Source organism: Hippocampus zosterae, chromosome 7 (assembly GCF_025434085.1).
Source record: "Hippocampus zosterae strain Florida chromosome 7, ASM2543408v3, whole genome shotgun sequence".
Taxonomy (NCBI): domain Eukaryota; kingdom Metazoa; phylum Chordata; class Actinopteri; order Syngnathiformes; family Syngnathidae; genus Hippocampus; species Hippocampus zosterae.
In genome coordinates this window covers 25,427,639-25,443,160 of record NC_067457.1, presented here as the reverse complement: position 1 = coordinate 25,443,160, position 15,522 = coordinate 25,427,639, and the positions used below count along the sequence as shown (strand labels likewise).

The following is a 15,522-nucleotide window of genomic DNA, read 5'->3' as shown; positions in this document are numbered from 1 at the left end:
AATCTGTTTAGTCTGCTTTCGCCGCTCGCCCGTTTGGTTTGGGTGCTCTGTTGTTGCTGAACTCTGTTCTGACATTTGTCTGTGACATTTAACGTGTCATTGTCATATTTCGAGATAAGCGTATGAATCATGGTGAGGAGACAACAAATCCGGAGATGGCGTGACAAACTCAGAGGAAGGGCTTTGAAAAAAACTCATCGGTAATACAACAGAGGGATTCCAGAACTGGAAAACAATGTGGACGCGAAATGAAAATTGGGTTTAATTGTTATAATGCTTTAACGAAAACAAAGTGAAGAAACAATTGCATCATTTCATTCAACGTGACACTCTGAAATATCTCGTCAGGTGACGATTTGTTTGGGGAAACCCTACTATTGATGCTCAGGCCCCTGACAAACACACTTTTCAAAAACATTGTTGGATAAATATTTTACAGTTTAATTGTATTTGAATATTTATTCAATATGATTGTTACGCCGTATTATTACTCCAATGACAACGGCAGCGTTGCGAATCGATGTTCCGAGTTCTCTCTCAAGCATAAGCGCTAGCGGTGTTAGCTGCTATGCTAAGCGGTCGACAATAAACAGCTAAAGTAGACAATACAAAAGTGTATTGATCCAACTTTGGGATAATGAGTCGCAGTTGAATAAAGTTTAATTAACTTGAGGTTAATTAGCCTGATGGCGTCGTTTCTGCTCCAACTTTGGAACGACTCCCGACTTGATTGTTTTTAACTTCAGGTATTCATGCAAGCAGTGTACGGACTCCTATCCGAACAGCCGGACGACACCCAAGTCCCACGCGCGCTCGCGCAGTTACACCCGCTCGCTGACCAGCTCTCAGGTAACGGTGACTGCGTGGGTTATTTGGAGGACGGGACGTTCTACTGACGCTTTGACATATCTGGATCTCGGCTTTAGTTGGGAGACACCTTGGACAGACAGTTTGAGGCCGTGTGCGAGACCATGTTCGGCGAGGTGGAGTCCCAAGCGGTCGAGGCTCTGGATCTCCCGGGGGTGTTCCGCACACGTAGCCATAGCTATGTCCGTGCCATCCAGGCCGGCTGTTCCCAGGATGACGACTGTCTCTCCGTATTCTCTCTGTCTGGTCCCCAGGGAAGCGTCAAGGCGGGAGCTGGTGAGTTTCTGTGCAATTCACTCCAACGGGAGGACTCTTCCGGTCACGATTCAAGTTTCCGCCGTCTAAGGACGGCTTTTAATCATGTTCGTAGTGCCTCGGTAATTTGCAATTTGTCGTTTTCAGCAGTCGTCTATGCATTCTTGAATGCAAAGCGACAAATAACCAAAAGCTAAGACAAGCAAATCTGACAGGTTGAATTTCAGCCTGTGCTGTGTCAAGAGTCCACCCCTTCACCCGCTAAACACAATCCCACCTTTGCTTACAACCACGCACGCTCACCATATTTGAGTGCATCTGTTCAACAAAGCCGTTAAAGTGGAAGAAAAGACTGGGGGAGGCGGGGCGGGGCTTATTTTAATATCTCTGAGGAAATTGTTTCATCTTCTAAAGTGGTAGGCTTCAGCTTGCTTAAGGGAAAAGTCAAGTCCTGCATATCATTTCGTGTCATCAATATTCGCATTTGCTTCCGTTCTTCTAGGCTGTCCCTTTTGTGAGTATCCATCCCTGCTGCCTTTTTCTCTCAACAACCCAACTGCGCCTCTGCCTCTGTTTCCCTTTCTCCCACTTCTCTGACACTTTAGTCTTTCCTTACCGCAAAGGTGCTCCTCCCCCACTCCCGCCTCGCATGTCCAAGTCTTCGCTGTCCGTGCGAGCCCAGAGCAGCACGGAGTCAACCCAGGACGCCTACTACCAGAGCAGCCACGGGCGCTGCAAACCGCACAGTAACTCGGTGGACCTGGGCTGCGCCGACGGAACTTCGGGACGCTCTTCCAGAGCGGGCTACTACGCAGCCGCGGGCCCGGGGCGTTCCCGGCAGCACAGTAACTCGGCGGAGAGCCTGGATGGAGGGATGAGGGGCTCGCGGGAGATGGTGCCCTACGCGGGAGGTCCGGGAGTCGGCGTGCGGGCCAAACACAGCAGCTCGGCTGACAGTTTGCTGGAGGGCCCGCCGAGGGCGGCCCGGGAGAGGGACGGTCGGGTTGGGGGAAGCCTGGGGAAGTCGGTCTCCCTGCCGCAGAACAGCATTGTTTTGAGTAAAGCCGGAGGGCAGGACGACGGATGCGGTGGCAGGAAATGGAGGCCGTCCATCGCTGTGCAGGTGAGGAAGACTCTCTGGTCTCTGGGTTCGGGTATCCGGCAGGGAGGCCCGCTTCATTAAGGGGGGTACGTTCCAGAGGTGGAAATCTGACAAAAGTCCTCTCGCTTGCCGCAGAGATGCTCGTGTACGTTGGCAAGGATGTAACAGACATTTTAAACTTTCTGACCACTACCAAAGCGCCCACGGAGCAGCAACACATACAAACGCAATACTCACAGGCATACTGTATATTCCTTCTGCTCTGTGGGAGCAACCACATTACTGGAGCTCAATCGGGGACCTTCTCTGCCTCTTTACTTGTCCTTCAAGAGCTCAGTGCTGCCCGGCATGTTTTGGAACAACGCGGGATTAAATCGAGAATGAGGAGTTCTATTTGACTAATGTTTCTAAGTATACCAAAAAAGTCCGTCCATCTTTATAGGAGACTCGATCAATTCATGAGTCATTTCTCAGGTGATTGGCTTCCGAACATGTAATTGCTGCAAACATGACATGCACGATATCCAAATGCATCGACCTCAGCCAATAGGGAAACATTCTGCTGCTTTCTTTGCCAAGAGAGAAATGAGATGAGTGATTAGATCGGCGTCTGGCACGGCAGCTGTGTTTGTCATCCCCAGATCGGAGTTTACTTCCGATGCATACCAAGCGCACATTTTTCGGCTGACTCATATCCAACCTTTTTTTAGAACACATTTTGCCATTAGCATAACTCGTGATCACAACCCCACCTGGGCCTTCTCCGGAGTCCCGCCTTCATTAGCCTTACCCGCGAATGCCGCCATGATCACACCGCAGTCGATATCGACGACGCTACGGACGAACGTCTCGCAGACAAAGTCGAGCTGATCGGATTACGGATACAACACTCATATTCTTGATTCGGTTTAATCCAATTGACTCCTTGCCTGATTTTATATTTGGGGAACATTTCCTGTCATTTGCTTGAAGAAAAAATAGGACCCGATTCAAAATATGAACTTCAAAGTTTTAGTTTGGTTTCCCTCGACTAGGATGGCACTCTTTCCTCTTCCTTCTAGGTTGACAGCTCAGAGACTCTGTCCGATTCAGACGCAGACGGCAAAGCTGTGACAGAGGTTCATTCAATCGGAGTGCAGGTGGAAGATGACAAAAGGTAACGTCAAATTATTCACCGCCTCACTGATTGCTTACGCTCGGCACGCGGCGGTGAAAGCGTAAAATTTACTCACATGAAGTCCCCAAAAAATATAGAGCGTCCACCCCCAGCATCATCATCAATTCAATGCATAATTTACGAAAGCCTTTATTTTCATCAGGGGCCCCCCAACGGCGCAAACACCTTTGGTTGATTTCACCAAAAGATTCCATTTAACATTTCATCAAGCCATCGCAGCTGGAAGTCTTACGACGCCTTGTTGCTTTTTGGAAGCGCGAGCGCGCACTCCGACTGCGACGCTTTCGCGTGTGCCGTGGCCTCGTAGCCTTTGGTCAGATTCACACATCAACGCAGCGTCCCACGCTAGCGACTGAGCCGTGCATGTGTTCCTGTTGTCATTGAGTATGATGGTGTCACACCTCAAACTGTCACAGCACGGACGAAGAGGGGGGTCGAGATGTAAATGACAAGATCCAGTGACGTGCACTCGTTTGTCATATGCCAGATGATTGAACGAGACTTTAGCCCGAGTGAGGGAGCCGTATTGGCAGGAATCGCAGCGCTCACTGCTGAAATTATCCGGAAGGGATAAAAAAAAATACAAATGTAGTCTTTTGCGTGCCATGGCAGTGCGTGACGGATGGGCTCTGGGCCTGCTGTGACTTTCCCTGTGTGATAGACGGGCCCGTTTCAAGCGCTCCAACAGCGTGACGGCGAGCGTGCAGGCCGACCTGGACCCCGAGGGCTTCCCGGGGCTGAGCGTCGCCGTGCCAATGCAGGACAAGAGTCTCCAATTCGGTTGCTCCTTCCAACGGCATTCGTCGGAACCGGAGTCGGCCGGCCAGTACACGGAATGCCACCGCACCGTGCATACGCAGGGGCAGTGGGCTTATCGAGAGGTACGTGTGGCCATTTCACCACAATATATCCTAATCAGTCATCGGTTCTGGTGTTTCCTCAACTTTGATCGAGTCGAGGCACGTTGCGTATGAGAAAAAACTTTTGCCACGAGCGAGTAAAGGCAACTGGTGACCCGAGACGCGAGACACGGTCGGTGTGAAAAGAAAATAGGCTATTCCACTCGCAACCCTGTGGCAGAGATGCAAACTGTGCGCTCTCTTCGCTACTGTCATTCAAAATCATCTGGTCACAACTCACACCGATCCCCCGGTGAGGCGCTGCAACCGAGCTTACCGCCAATCGGACAAAGACGGTCGGGTAGGCAGCTTAAGACATAGACAACCACGCCCAAAGGGGATCGCTAGCCGGCATCAACGAGTCCCAAGATGGCAGCCTTGACTGCTACAACGGACAATGGCGGACCATCGAGTGGGACGTGGCGCAAGACCACCGCGCTTGCATTGCGCCCGTTCATGCCGGCTAAAACCGGATTGGGTGAATGCCATTGCAACAACATCACGAGACTAGCTCATTAACTAAATAGGTGCGACACAAGACTCTTTTCCAAAGACTGACCATCGAAACGCTTGTTGCGACTGACCGCTATGTGACGACAATGAACTTGATCGATTGACTGTTTATCGGCGTCCTGACTCCAGGACTTTATCCAGAGTGGCTACACGGCAGAGGCTTGCCCAGGAGACCCACGGTCGCACCAGCATCAGCACCTTCCTCCGCGTTCCCATTCGCCACTCCCCCTCAGTTCAGAACGAGGGTGGGCGGGCACACCCTCCTTGGAGGGTCCCCGCAGCCTGCCCGACTCGGGTCGAGCCTCCCCCTGCATGAGGGACGGAGAATTCTTCTTGCGCCTCCTGCAGACCGAAGTGGAGAGGATGGAGGGCTGGTGTCAGAACATGGAACGGGAGGCGGAGGAGAATGAACTCCCAGAGGAGAGTGAGTTTGTGGAGAGCGAACTTTGAGATCATTGGAGAAATCAAATCGCTGAATTCAACTTCCTTGTTTGTTCTTGCGTTTTTTGTATCTCCAGTTCTCGAGCTGATTCGCAATGCAGTTGGCAGTGCTCAGATGCTCATGTCTCAGAAGGTTCAGCAGTTCTTCCGTCTCTGCCAACAAAGTGTGGTGAGTTTGAGTGATGACAGCAACTTGACATATGCCCAAGACTTTTGTCTTTTTTAACATCTGTGGTAATCTTGTCACCCTGCCCACCCCAGGACCCGTCGAGTTACCCCCAGCCCACCACTCAGGACCTAGCAGGCTTGTGGGACCTACTTCAGCTCAACATAGAAGACATCCGGGTCAAGTTTCAGGATCTCCAGAGGCTCAAAGACTCTGGCTGGAAACTGCCCGTAGAAAAGAAGGTGAGCCAAAGCAGCACCTCAGTTTCCTTTCAGCGCCCCCGCAACCCCAGAGCTAAACTGGCAAAGTGCAGGAGACTGCCGCAGATGTCCTCAATCCCATCGCAGGCTGCGAGAAAGCAAAAATTCTGAACTGAACCGCTCCCCGACCTTCAACGTAGCTTATACAGCAGGAGGGCGTTGCGTTGCAATCTCGAGAATGGTTCAGGTGCTCATTCACTAATTTGCTCTTCATACTGCAAGAACTAACCATGGTTTCTCTTTTCCTCTTTGTCCTTCATGTCATGCCATTGACCATTTGTGTTCTTACCCCATCCTTCCCTTTCCTGACCCCGTGCCAATTACGCAACCACCCAAATCTTTTCAACACCCTCTCACGCACCCAAACAAAACCACCGCGCCCACCCGTCGCCGCCGTCTTCGATGTGCATGTCACCATCGCTTGGGTTCCAGGAAGACAAGAAGCTTCCTCCTCCCTTACCAAAGAAGCCAGCGGGCGGGGTGAGTGGCAGCCTCCGGGCAGATAGCGTCGGTGAAGGAGGGGGCGGAGGCGGGTCGGGGGGCCTGGTGGTGCCTCGGCTCGGGGGACACACCCTACCGCTGAGGGAGAAGTCTCTGGACCTCGTGGAGCGTCAGAGGACAGAAGCAAGGAGGAGGCTGCTACAGACCAAGCGTACCGCCTCCTTCAGGCAAAATTCAGCCACAGAGAGCGCAGACAGTATCGAAATCTACATTCCCGAAGCCCAGACTCGACTCTGAAATCCACCTCGGCCATTTCGCTCCAACCTTTGCGGCTCTAGATTATCTGCAGGTCATTTTAACTCCTCCGCTTCCTCCAAAATGCACTTCCCATTACTCTTAATTCCGTTCGCAAGCAGTAACAGCCATTTGGGTGTCTTGAAAATTGCACATATTACTGACACAGAGGCCTAAAAAAAATGTAGGAGTAGCAAAGAGATATGAATTATCACCTATTTATAGAGTTATTTATGCATTTATTGTTTTGCCGAGGACAAACAACAAACGCCGTTCATCTTGTAACAGCGAATTGCTGAGAATCTCGCCCTCGCTCGTAGCATGCCCGGTCATGTTCACCCAGCACTTGTACATCACTGAAAATAAAGGGCTTAACAGGCACAAAACCTCCACCGCGGGAGATGACGAGACTTCACCGATTCCCTTTGCCACCCTTGGACATTCGTTGGCTGCGATATCCATACTCTTCACCGACACTGCCAGTATGGAGAAAGAGGCACGCCCTGATGGTTCGCTGTCCCTGCCTATTCTTCGCACCGGATTTTGCTTGCTTTAGCATCGATCACGTTCATGAAGGAAAAGAGCATCTGACCACACTTGGGGGTGAAAAACATTTTTTTTTGTCTTTCATGTGAAATACTGTCTTGTGAGAAATGAGTCGTAATGGGACAAGAGCAGCCATCGTCTTTGGAGGAAAAGGGCACGGCACATGAATAGCGTCACAATGTTAGGAGAATGGTCCCATTTTGGGGGAAATATCAGAGTCAAAATATGAGAATGAAGTTTTCGATGTAACGTGACTTTATTCTTGTCAAAGGACTATTTCGCCCATCACATTTTCTAATATTACAATTGTATTCCCCTTAATATGCAAATCTATAATTCCTTTTTTTCCCCCACACATTCTCCTTTCAACGCCAGATTTTCTTGAATGAACAGTTGCTATTCGGTCTCATTCTTGCCAAACGGAGCCTTTGACGGCAAGGCAGCATCACAGGCCATAAAAATAGTCAAGTTCGATTGGCTGAAATGCCTTCTCAGGACACCAGCGAGGGGAGACGGGGAGGGCTCCATTTCACTGTGAGGTTAGAGCACCACCACGTGGTCAATTACAGAAGAGCAGCAGTCCGAACAAGATGCCCTTACGAAAACAGCCATACATGACAATGACGGAAAGAGGTGATTGCCGTTGACCTGCTCTTGAGTGTTTTCTTTGAATATTGACTCGACTCAATAGTTAAAAGCAAGAATGGCCCATCTTATTTATCAAGATGAGCAGTCTCAGCATGGGAAATTGCTTCCAAATAGAGTGGCCACAAGATGAAAACAAACTTTCCATTTCAGTGGCGGGCCGTCCATTGCAACCTTAGACCTTCAGTGACGTCACATACATGAACACAATATAGTATAGGCTCGTCAAGCAGCACTTAATTTCAGGACCATTTAAAACCATCACGTATGAATTCACAAGTAAGAGCAGGAAACTCAATTTACAGATATTGTCAAAAATAAGAAGATTTAAAAAAGACTCAATAAAATGACACTGTGATCCAAAACAAGTCTGTCCAATAAATTGCGCAATGTCGCAGTTTCATATAAGACACCAACCACACAATAACAAAACAAACTATTCTTTGAAAATAAAGTGAACAGATCATTTGCATTTTGAGATTAGGCTATACAACAGCAAATAACTGAAAGGGTTGAGCAGTGTCATTTTATTTCATGACCATTAATACTAACGAAATAAAATAAGAAATGTCAACTAAAAGTCATTTACTCACCAATGTAGTGCCTGTTCACAGAGCTGCAGATCCGAGTGTCCCCAAACGTTTCTAAATGCACCGTAGCTTGTAAGTGCCCAGCCGTGCTCTGTTTCCTTGCTGCCTTGGTAAAACAGCTTCAATTGGTAAAGCCAGTGGAAGGTCCGTCTTGCAAATTGTGTGGAAAGTAGTCCTGCAACCAGATCAACGTCTTCACCCACGGCCATTTTGGGTCAAAATGCAGCAACAGCTCTCTCTAGCAGTCCAATCACCAAACGCTCAACGTAAACGCTTCCAGCTGGCCCTGGTATGCAGACTCGTTATCTGATTGGCTACTGCAACCTGACAGTGCCCGTTCATTTCCAGCCCACAAGGGCCTGCTGTTTCATCTGAAGGCCCCGAGCAGGTTTAATTTACCTGGCAACGCAAGCTATCTGAAATATGATTGGTTAAAAACTCTACCATAATAAATAAGTGATTTATCGAGTGGCTTTTAATTTTAATTTTTAATTATTTAAAATAACATTGAAAGCCACTCGACTAAGTGGAAATAATATGACGTAAAGAATACAGAGAATCATTTTTGTTGACATAATTATGAAAATAAAATAACATAAATTATTTTTTTTATTCTCAGAAAGGTACATTTATTAAATTTACCTTTCTGAGAATGTTTAGGCCAGCAGAGAAGGCCTTGCTGGCCCTGACAGAACGCCACTGAAAGAAAGTAAGGACACGTTTGTATCGTCGATATTTTCCATGGACGTTTTGTACGACAACGCTGATGCGAATGCAGCGGCCACCTGCTGGCAAAGTGAAGTGATGAAAAAAAGCACTGAAATTCAGCCAGTAGCATGATTTTCTTTCCTCCGAATATCTGAATGGAACCTGGCAAATATTTTAACAGGAGATGTATATTTTATAACATAATCTAACATTTAGAGATAAATAGAGACTATTGAGTACAGTGTACAAAGAGGCCTATATCAAAATGTGACATATTATGATAACGATGATAATTACGGTTATGTAGACATGTGTGACACCATTGCTGTGTGGCATATCCGGATGCAGCACATGCGAAAAGATGGCCGAAGTGCTGGGTCAGGTTCACAGGGTTTAAAAAAAAAAAACATTGTGAGTTGCCAAGTTGAGCTTTTACATCTTCAAATGACATATCTTCACCTGTCATACTCTCCTTCCCTCTGTTTCTACTTTCGAAACCAACGACATGTGCCTAACCAGCTATGCGTGGACGTTACTGTTCAAGTTTACAGTTTGTACATATGTGAGACGTGTACATACGGAAGGAGCAAATGTTGAGAGATGAGCTTCAAGGAAAAATGTTTCATTGTAGTTTCAGGCCCTCCCTTGTCACCCCTCACTAGGACTATGCCTGGACTACTTTCTGTTGGCACTGCATGTTTTGAAAGAGAGCAGACGAGAGCTCATGTTTGTAGCTTTCAAAATCTTTGTTCAGGAGCTCCTTAAGAGACTAGATTAGCGGCAAAGGACACACACGTGCTGAAGCAAAGGTGAACCCAACTTGACAACATCTGAGTGGTGATTGAGGCTCATCCAACAAAGCACAAAGACCTGCTTCTTTTTTTTGTTTTTTTTAATATACTCTTACACCACTGTGAAGGACTCCCGACTGATCTTTTCATCGCGGGGATTTATCCACAGTAGCAACTTGTTCTTCACTTCTGAAGTGGAGCCTTGAGTGAATCACATATAGCTTAGTTGCTTTTTTTTTTTTAATATATTGCCTGTTGCGCTCTATGTGAACAGTGCAAGGACTCTCGCGATGAATTGCGAGGTCTCGCCAAACGCACCGGACCGACGACACCACAAACCACCTGTCAACTCTTCCTAAAAGTGCAAAAAGCCCACACTCAGAGCCAGATGACCCCCCCCCCCCCCGAGTACCTCAGCCTTTGCGACCCGGGCCGCTGTCCTCAGGGGATTCTCCATACAACAACGCAACTGACAAAAAAAAATAAAATACAAAAAAAATAATATAGGACAAACACAATCGAGTGCTTTTTAAAACTGGTGATATCGGACAATTTGCTGCAACTGGAGAGCGCCACAGTCGCGAACAAGGTGGACACAAGTGTATTTTTGTGAAGGCGGGGTCTTGCAGCTGCAGATTTGAGTTTTCGGTGGGCATTTCTATGAGGCTGCTCTGCTGGTATTCATCGTCCGAAAGGACTTTTTTTTTTTTCAACATTTCATTTATATCCCTTACAAGGGGCTGGATTTTGACTTGCTCGTTTATTCTAGAATTATTTGTTTTCATTTGTCTAATTCTTTTCATAACAACGATTAATAAATACAAGTTAGTCTTCATAGGATCTCAGCAAAAGGTCAAATTGACTCGAAAATGACAATTTCAAAATAAAAGGTCTTTTGAGGCGCGGGCTCTCTTTTTCACGGCTTTGGGTGTGAAACACCCTCAAAATGTTGATTTATTTTGCTTCAGAAGTGGAAGAATTTTATGAGAGACCTACATGGCTAACTCATAGTTGCTGCCAAAAAAATGGCCTTTTTTGTTTTATGTTTCTCATAAATTGTGTGTGTTACGCAATTGGGCCATGTAAACGTAATTGCGTGCGTTATACAACCATGTTTACGTGTCCTATTTGGACATTTTATCACCCACAGAGCAGCCAAGAGACATGAAACTGAAACTCCAATGTGCCTTTCGCACTGGGGTGTACTGACTGGTGTGTATCAACACTGTAACGCTTTTCATGAAAAAAAAAAGATGTAAATACACGTCGCCAACAAACATTGCGCTCCTCAATATCACATATTGTTCCTGCAATATGATTATTAGTTGTATTATGGTTATTGCCATTAAAAGGGGAGTTCATGATTTACCACCGCTCTCCTTCTTATAAACTTATCATATCTAGCGAGCGGTGAGTCTTGTGTACAGTAACTAGCTTTACATGTTAGGACGTGTCTTAAAAAGCGCTGCTAGGATGGACAACAAAGGAACTCTTGGAAGACGTGGTTCTTCCTGGGATCCATGATGGACACAAGGAGTGAAGGATCACTAAAAAGGGCGGAGTCATGATTTTGGTTTCCTTTTGAACTCCCATCCAGGGAAGGAGGAACATGTGAAACTTGTGGATTTCCCACTGTCGTCCACTATATTATGTAGCAAAAGCGAAAATGTCCTCTGCCCCCCCCCCCCCCCCCGCCCCACCCCCCCATTCCATCATCTCGCCCCAAACACCAGACGGGTCTTACGCGCCGAGCTTTTCTTGTCTTTCAGCTCGGCTTCTTCAATTGAATACAGTGCCAAGACAACATTGTGTATGTCGAAATATTATTTTTGGCCGTTGTTGTCATTTGAAAAGAAATGAGCGGGGCGCATAGCAATACCATTGGAGTATAAATGTCTCGTAAATCCGGTGAAGGTGGCTCGAGAAGATGCATGCTTGAGAAACACTACGGTGACTTGAAGATGTATTGGTTGGGATCACGGTTGAGTTTGTTGTGTTGTGTACATACCAGTTTATACTATTTACTGTTAAAAAAAAAAAAGTCATGGCTCTGGATGTGTCCAAAGAGTCCATCTGAAAGCCCAGAGTGATGGCACACTGTGACGTGGTTTATACCCCAACACAGAATGTAACACGGTCTACGTTGTTGAAACATTTTCTAAAGGCTAATATTATTACAATTAATATGATGATTACTATAAAGCTATTTTAGCCAGTGAAACGAGCCTGCTGTGTCTTTGATTGTCTCCATTTAAAATCTTTCTGCATTTTTTAGGTTATTTTTCCGAAAGAAAAAAAAAATCCCTATGAAAACGGTTCTTGCACGTTCCAAGTGTGGTTTCATGACTGCATCACTTCGCCGGTTAGGTAAATTTCTACTCCTCGAATTAAACGGTGGTTGGAAATATTTTCATTTTTTTTAATTTTGAAAAACAGTCCAAAAAAAAAAGACTTAGCATTGCATTTCAGTCATTGAATTATTCAAATGTTTTTGACCATTTTGTCACCATGCAACAAAGAAAGAAATGAAAAAGAGTGTTCAGAATGTCATGAACCCGTGCCAGGTCGAGCCCAAAGGTCAAACGAATTTTCGGATCGCTACGTTTTAGACTTTGGACCATGCAATGGTGAACGTTCACTTGACGCCGTCCAGTTTGAGGGTCCAGGCTTGTCCTGCAGTGCAGGGGAGTTCAGGTAAAGCAATGGTAAGGCCGGCATTGGGCTTGATAGGTGACCAAGATAAAGGCTTTGGGTTCCCCAACAAGGTCACCTGGATGACAGGCAGCAATGCGTGATTTTAACAAGGCAGGTTTGGTCACTATTCGGTGAGCTTGCCGACCAATTTGTGGCTAGCGCTTGAATGCTGAATTTTGTTTACTCGGTTTTTACCTTGGTGTTGGCTGATGTTTTGGGTTCCCAAAGTTGCACAGTGGGTTTGGGGGGTTTAGTTGTCAAGATGGCAAAAAGACTGTCCCCTTTGGATGTATACCTAAACCAACAAAAAAAAAAAATGCATTATCTATATTCGACTTCAATTGGTGCATTGGGACACATTCATGCACAAACATGCTCAATTTGATAAAAAAATCTGTCATGAATTAATTAAAACCCTTGCGACACTATTCGAATGCAGCCCACTATTTGAGGCAATATTGTGATTCTGTCCTACTTGCCACCTACCATACTGGCACAGAGGCATTTTCCATCTGGACCCTCCAAGGTTTGGAGGCGTAGACAGCTTCCCCGTTGACATCAAGCCAAGTGCCGACTCCCCGCAGCCGCTCTTCAAACAACGCTGGGATCATTCCATCAGGAGTGGGGCCCACATTTAGGAGGTAGTTCCCTCCCAGCGCCACAGTGTGAACCAGATCCTGAGCAGTAAGCGAGCGAATATGTCAGAGTGCATTTCAGAAGGACTGATTATATGCTTGGGCTTGAATGTGATCACCTCTATGATGGTGGGCAGGTCCATCAAGTCACTCATCTTCATGTTCCTACGATAGCCCCAGGAGAGCATGTCTACAGATGTGCATTTCTCCCACTTATGTGTGGGCAGCTGGCCTGGAGTATACTTGTCTTCGCAGTTGTAGTAACCTCCATGTTTACATGCACAGCCAGCTCCCCATCTGTCGTTGGTTACCACTGTATCCTATGAAATAGTCTACATGAGTTCATCAAATATATATATATATATATACTGTATATCGAGAGAGAGAGGATGTGATACTGGCACATACTTTAACAGGGCTATCGTTGTAGAGCCAGGCAAGAAATTGTGTGGAGTTCCAGTATGTGTCAGGCGCCTCCCAGTCTCCATCAGACCAGATCACTTCAGGTCTGTACCTGCAAGAGCGATGCTGAAATGTACTCAAGGCTGCACCTACGGTCAGTGTTCATTCATAGACAAGTGTGGAAGAAAATGAAGTCACCTTACAACCATGTTATACAGCTCTGGTAATAGCTTGTGAAACACAAATTCCTGTGTTTTGAATCCATGCTGCTTGTCCTTCAGGTAAAGAGGGTGGAACCACTCGTAAAGGGAGTTGTAGAGTCCAAAGTGCATGGACCTGAATATGGAAATAGAATTCCTCACTGGAGGCAAGTGGCATGAAAAGTAGCAAAACTACATTCGCGGCCTTCGATCTTGTTGCTTGAAAGGAAGTAGGTGAGAACACACCGCTTCCGCACAGCTTCCCCCAAATCGCCGACGAGGTCTCTGTGTGGACCGGTATCGACAGAATTCCAGTTCCAGGAGTTGGGAGATTCCCAGTTGGTAAAACCTTCGTGATGTTTGGCTGTCATGACGACGTATCTTGCGGGAATAAACATAAACAACAAGACAGAGAAGTGATGCAACAGTGGTTTGTGTGGCTCAAAGTATAAACTGAATTCATATTTTCCTTTGGGGTTGCAATTGGGAGGGTGGTGGTATGATGCTGTGCCCAAAGAGAACCCCAGTTCAAAGTACTTACTTTGCTCCAGAAGCGTTAAATATATTCGCCCATTCCTCCGGCTCAAAGAACTGAGCGTGAAACTGGGTTGCAAACTCCGGGTAGCGGAATCCAGGCGGATAACTCTTGTTCATGTAAGCCACGCAATTGGGATCGGGTGGTTTCTGACCTTGCCAGTGCCACCAGAACCACTCGCTGTCAAAAGCGGGCACTGAAAACACCCCCCAGTGAATGAAGATGCCCACCTTTGCCTCGTCGTACCAGGAGGGCAGCGGTCGGGCGTCCAAACTAGTCCAGTCTGCAGTATAGCGAGCTCCGGACGCCAACGTGACGAGTGCAAGGAAGAAAGTGAAGAAAATCATAGTGACATTTAGGCTATTTGTGCGGTAAGTTAAACTATCGACAGCCCAATCGGTTACGAATAATCTTCTTGCTCGTTGTAGCGGTAATTTGCGTTGCCAGGTCTTGTAGTATTTGTGAGAGGAGCGTGACTTCTCCGTTTTGACGAATTTGTGCTCCAATCCCATTCAGTGTCACATGGCGCCCTCTAGCGAGATGAAAGGTACTGTATTAAGATGACTGGTTCACAACGACTTCAAGTCAGGTCAACTTTATTGTCAAATATGCTCGATGTGAAACATACAGCACAGATTAACATTTTTTCCTCTCAACCACAGGAGAGAGAACAGAAAAATAATTATTTGCATTGCAGTGGCTCTGCAGTCGTCTACTTTTTTTCTCATTTGCGTCTTCAACGACGTTGATCCCAAATCGCCAACTGATGTAAAAAAATCGCATTTTATCTGCAATGAAATTCGTGGTTTTGTTTTCTTCTGTCAAGACATATGTAAGCTTATGTTATATTATTAATTATCATTCTAAGTTTGAGCATCATATTATTTCATGTTAAGCATTCTTGAATTATATTCTGTTGTTTAATGATTGCTTAGACATGTTTTTATATTTATGGGTTCTGATTGCCTGTTAAAGTAAAAGAAGCAGGAAGGGATTTTTGTTACGAGAGTTGTGTTCTCGAACGTGCTGCGGTGCAGACGCCTTTATTTGCCCCTTTTAATAAAATGCATTAAAGGATTCCATCTCTCCTTTTGTCATTCGTAAAGAAGAGCCATCCGCTGAAAAACAAAGAACCCTCAACTTACACATAAATCAAGTTCAAAGTAAAACCACTTTGTCCAGTAGTAGTGAAAATAGTCTATCCAAAAGAAAAAGTAGTTGGCGTCGGTGATCGGGATGGTTACGATCCTCATGAACATTCCGATCCCTGAAGGGTCGTCGCAACCGCGCAGAACGTCTCACTGGAACTAAGGGTGGCCCCATCTTGGCGCAAACAATCCTGGCTTTCACTACTCGTTTCC

General features: G+C 46.3%; 2 protein-coding genes across 4 annotated transcripts in view; one reads left to right on the top strand and one right to left on the bottom strand.

The window, feature by feature from the left end:
• The window catches only part of dlgap3 (discs, large (Drosophila) homolog-associated protein 3), a 60,040-nt gene extending 48,121 nt beyond the window's left edge, over positions 1 to 11,919 (top strand). For 2 of the 3 annotated variants that reach the window (XM_052071972.1, XM_052071973.1), the window contains exons 5-13: positions 747 to 849; positions 927 to 1,143; positions 1,728 to 2,245; positions 3,286 to 3,380; positions 4,063 to 4,282; positions 4,943 to 5,237; positions 5,332 to 5,423; positions 5,516 to 5,662; positions 6,113 to 11,919. In XM_052071972.1, coding sequence (XP_051927932.1) covers positions 747 to 849; positions 927 to 1,143; positions 1,728 to 2,245; positions 3,286 to 3,380; positions 4,063 to 4,282; positions 4,943 to 5,237; positions 5,332 to 5,423; positions 5,516 to 5,662; positions 6,113 to 6,418 — 1,993 coding nt within the window. In that variant the 3' untranslated portion in view covers positions 6,419 to 11,919. The remainder of the gene's footprint in view (positions 1 to 746; positions 850 to 926; positions 1,144 to 1,727; positions 2,246 to 3,285; positions 3,381 to 4,062; positions 4,283 to 4,942; positions 5,238 to 5,331; positions 5,424 to 5,515; positions 5,663 to 6,112) is intronic. The other variant, XM_052071974.1, reaches the window with a different exon arrangement.
• Positions 11,920 to 12,100: 181 nt separating this feature from the next.
• LOC127604739 (tissue alpha-L-fucosidase-like) lies at positions 12,101 to 14,688 on the bottom strand. The gene is made up of 8 exons (XM_052071980.1): positions 14,168 to 14,688; positions 13,873 to 14,007; positions 13,625 to 13,762; positions 13,433 to 13,538; positions 13,144 to 13,344; positions 12,876 to 13,066; positions 12,585 to 12,684; positions 12,101 to 12,465 (listed from the first exon to the last, which is right to left on the bottom strand). Exons 1-8 carry the CDS (start codon positions 14,671 to 14,673, stop codon positions 12,331 to 12,333), a joined length of 1,512 nt encoding a protein of 503 aa, XP_051927940.1. The 5' UTR covers positions 14,674 to 14,688; the 3' UTR covers positions 12,101 to 12,330.
• Between the last annotated feature and the right edge of the window lie 834 nt (positions 14,689 to 15,522).